This window comes from Pecten maximus, unplaced genomic scaffold (genome assembly GCF_902652985.1).
Source record: "Pecten maximus unplaced genomic scaffold, xPecMax1.1, whole genome shotgun sequence".
Lineage (NCBI taxonomy): Eukaryota > Metazoa > Mollusca > Bivalvia > Pectinida > Pectinidae > Pecten > Pecten maximus.
In genome coordinates, this window is record NW_022980968.1 from 1,455 (window position 1) to 5,952 (window position 4,498).

Sequence of the window (4,498 nt, forward strand, 5' to 3'; positions counted from 1 at the left end):
TTATCCGTGTCCGATTGTATAGGGAGACAAAATACCCGAGTATCATCGGCTGTATGTCGAACAAGTGCTTGATAACATGATCGAAAATAAACAATAATAGCAAAGAAATTAATTGTACATTATAACAATTATTCGTTTATCTAATAAACAATATTGTGCACGGTTACAGATCAGAACAAAATTCATGGGTAAAATTAGATTATATCAAATTAAAACTGTAGAATGAAATGACTAAATCTAGAGGTGTAAAAGACCCATAATTTCGATAAATTTAATAATTTTCAATATAAGATTTCAAAAGAACATTATGTACATGTACATATTCTGAACCGTGTCACTATTCATACATGTTATAGTTTGGGGATCAATGTTTTTACCAAAGGGTAAGGAAACTAAACTCGAGGATAGCCGGAAATAACTCCAGGGATGTTGCGATTGCCATATTGCCCTATCGAGGTGAATGAAAATGCAGATGCCACATTATCTGCCATTTTGCCAAAGCCTCAAAACGTATTGTCTACTCGTTCCGCAATCTTTCCACTGTCCATCTGAACCAGTTCTGAGTAAATGCAACCTCTACTCCCCCATTGATTGCAAAGCTTGAATCCGCTCCAAGGCAGGATTCAACTCGTGAAAGATCGTTTTTGTTTTATGAGATTCCAAATAAGCTCTGATAGCTCTCTGAGTATCCCCTAGGGTTTGGTAACAGATCCCGAGGAGTGTGTGTACTATCCAATGTTTGTGTCCCCCTTGTTGGTTATCGTACTTCAACACAATCATGTGACGTAGAGCTGCATCTCGTCCACTTTTGTCCCCCAACTCGTGGCAGCAAAGGAAATACAAGAACACCGCGTACGGCAGAGAAGGAATATACACACCGCGATCAGTTTGTGATAACTCTGGCTGGAACTGAGGAAGACAAAATGGACCATCCTTAAAGAAGAGGAGGTAGGTAAATATCCTCTTAATCCTGTCTATCAAGGAGTATCCTTGTCCACAGAACGGATGCACGTGACTTTCTTGGTGCTCGGGTGCCACACGTGTTTCATCGTCAATATCAAATGTGTTCAGTGACATTATCCTTTTGCAGAGTTCTAACGCTTTTTCGTAGTTTCCAGTCTGGAAATGAAAAGTTGCCAAGTACAACAACTCTGTGCCGAATGAGGACCCGGGTATCAACCAACGTTTGCATTTCTTTAGAATCTTGTATCTCGTCTTGTTGTCAGCAGGCAACATGTTGTCCGGATACGCGTCTGCTGCTAATGTAGTGAGCGTGCACACTGAACTAAAGTAGGTGATCAACTCGTCAAGTTCTGATTCAGATTTCGATAATAGAGTCATCGGACTTGAGACTGAATCTCTGTACAAGAACAATCTTCGACACCATTTCAACCCATCTAGCGCCTCCATGTCATTTTCATGCTCTATTTTTTCTCGAGTTCTTGGTCTTTTAAGCTCATCTTGAACTTTAGCATATCTAAGATATTCCATTATCGACGGATCAAAATAAGTTCCAACAGATAAACTCATCCATTTCAATACATGGCATTGTTCTAGAATATGAAGTAATTTTCGTTGGTTCTCTCCGTGAACTTTTTTCTCGAACATGTTGTTTTTTGCAAAGAAGTAGTTCGGACAACACCCAGATTTGACCCACGATGCCAAGATATTGAAACAAAACCAGAAACAGTAAAACAAGTTTTTCTCTTGCCAGAACATCTGATGCGTATTTTCAACAGCGAAAATTATCAATGTTTTCATGAAATAAGAACACAGTATGTCTCGATCCCCAATCACTTTCTCCAATGTATCTTGAATCTGTTTCAGGAAATATTTTAGCAAACAGTAAACTTGAAATTGTACGTGATTCAGAGAGTGAACAAGCCGTTTCTCTGCTTTTACAAGTGATATTCTCCATTGTAACAAAGTGTCCCCGGAGCACTTGTCCCCGATAGGGACAAGATGGCAGCCACTCTGGACGATTTTGTCGATTAGCTCTTGCGAAGGCCAGCCATACACCCGTGTACGAGTAATCCATTCATCAGCCTCTCTAGGAAAACTGTTACATACAAAACTATATACGTGATCAGACTGATGTTGTATTTCGGTCAGTATACTACTTGGGCCATGAGATTCTGCCTTCATTCTTGTTGTTTCAGCGATTCTCTTCACACATTTCTCCCTATAGATATCACTGGAAACATACAGGGTGTCGTCTGCGCCAACAGGAACGAGTGACTCGGATAATGTTTCGGTTACCATTTCGCCGAAATGACCTAATTGTAAAGTTGCATAGCCCGATCTGCATCCGGTTTCTCTGATAAACAGAACTGTTTTGTGAGCACAGTCCTTTGGAATACTTTGTCCTTGGTACAATACCACAACGTTCTTATCTGTTCGCAAAACATCAAGATCCGAGCCTTGCATGACGATCCCTTCGGGCTGACTTCCGCAATAGGTTAAGTCTTCAAAGTCGTTACTAGAATTCTGTATGCGCTCCTGTATGGGCCAAATCCTTCTTTTGATGGTCACCATTTCCGGTGTCCCAATAACTTTCCTGTCCAGCAGCCTGGACAAAAGCACAGACATTCTCTCATTTTCTCCTGTGTCCCCCACAGACGCCATAGCAATAGCTGAAATATAATAAACTGCACTCCATTTATACGTGTATGTACAATGCTTAGTCAATCATTCTATATGATCATATAGGGCTATCTAGTAACGTTCTCACAATGTATTGAAACTGTAAACTAGTGATTGTAAGATTGTATAAATAACTCTATAAAATGGTGTGTACCTTCTGTGTGTGTTCTCCCGGTCTGTCTCAATGTCGTTATCTTGTTGCTGAATGACGCTGCTTCTATATTTAGCTGTGACGTTTCGTTATCGGAAAAGGCCTCGTCCTCCTCCTATTACAGTAGAGGTTCCGGATGTACACATTTCAAGCAATACATTTTCCCTTGCGTTGTCAACAACCACAAAAGCAGTCGAATTTTGTCATATGTGGCACAATTCTTTTTTTTGACAGCTATTTTATTGCTTTTAGTTTATTTTGTCAGCGCCATACGTGCTTTGTGGGCGTTGATATTACTTTGCGGTGACCGAGTGGTTAGGTGTCCCAACACTTTATCACTAGTCTACCTCTGGGTTGCCGCCGGGTTCGAAACCCACGTGGGGTAGTTGCCTGGTACTGACCGTAGGCCGGTGATTTTTCTCCAGATACACCAGCTTTCCTCCACCTCCAAAACCAAACACGTCCTTAAATTACCCTGGCTAATAATAGGACGTTAAACAAAATAAACCAAACCAAACTTTGCATCACATAATTATATATCTCGTCAAATGTGTGGGATAGTTGCAATTACCAAAAATGAAATTACTGATTAATTCCACTTTCAGGGAACTTAGGCTGGGAAGGTTTAAGTCCGATAAAAAGAAAAATAGAACTAATCAGTAAATAATTATCTAGTTCCGCAGGTATAAATATATAGTTTTTCATGGTTTCTGACCCGGTGATCATGCATTTATGAGTGAAATAATGGACTAAATGTTGATAGATGTCATTTTGCAGCAAAAAAAACTTTGCACGAATTTCCAACCCACTGTTCATAAATAAAATATTTAGACGACGGGTTGGAAATCCCTGCAAAGTTCCTGTGGTCGTAAGCACATTGGCGTGACAAGATTTTCGCCAATCGTTCAGTTTTGTCTCCCATTTTTCTTGTTCGAGATTTCTCTGTCATCCCCAGGGTATGACAGATCACACGTTCTTGCAACAATACAGTGACGTCACGGCGACAATTCAATAACATCATGTCAACATCGCGTTGCAATGCAATATTTCTTTTCAATATTAGAACAGCTGGATCCTGCGTAATCATAAAAGCCGAGGGTTAGAAATCAAGAATATTACCCCGAGGATTGGAGATTTCATTATCACGTCCTCTAGTTTGGGGAAGATATCGCTCCAAATTACAGAGCTCCAAGTAATTGGTAACTTCAAGTACCATTTTAATGTCTTGGTCGGGATATAATTTGTGACCTCCTTACATAGGTGATCGCGTGATCATGAAGTCCAGGCAAATCATGATCAAAGGAGACCGAAAAAATACTTTGGAGGGAAAATTAGAGTAAATCGCATATTACGATTTATGTTATGGACACAGTAGGTAAGATTATCACATCCTTACCGATTTCCGTCATTATGAGAATAAAACAAGTTATAGCAAGTGGAACACAATATCAGTATGCTAATTAATTTTACAATGTGTTCAATATTTGTATAAATTTTTAAATTTTCAAATTCAGTTTTTAACATGAACATTTCGGAAAAGTGATACTTATACCTTTCAGTGCGCACAGGTTCGCAATTGTTGTTATGTAAATAAATTTTACATTTTAAATTCAAATTCTCGTTAAAGTCAATATCTAAAAAAAAATACGGGAAGCGTTGTTCTTTAAAGGAACTGTTCGTTCCCAACTATGCTAATTTCCCGTA

At 39.3% G+C, this 4,498-nt stretch overlaps 1 protein-coding gene across 1 annotated transcript; it reads right to left on the minus strand.

The window, feature by feature from the left end:
- Positions 1–386: 386 nt before the first annotated feature.
- LOC117319842 lies at positions 387–2,838 on the minus strand. The gene is made up of 2 exons (XM_033874565.1): positions 2,798–2,838; positions 387–2,633 (listed from the first exon to the last, which is right to left on the minus strand). The coding sequence occupies exon 2, from the start codon at positions 2,623–2,625 to the stop codon at positions 577–579; it is 2,049 nt and encodes a 682-aa protein (XP_033730456.1). The 5' UTR covers positions 2,626–2,633; positions 2,798–2,838; the 3' UTR covers positions 387–576.
- Positions 2,839–4,498: the final 1,660 nt, after the last annotated feature.

Bases quoted from the DNA above. Each gene is read 5' to 3' on its own strand.
- LOC117319842 (XM_033874565.1), bottom strand. From the start codon at position 2,625: ATGGCGTCTGTGGGGGACACAGGAGAAAATGAGAGAATGTCTGTGCTT.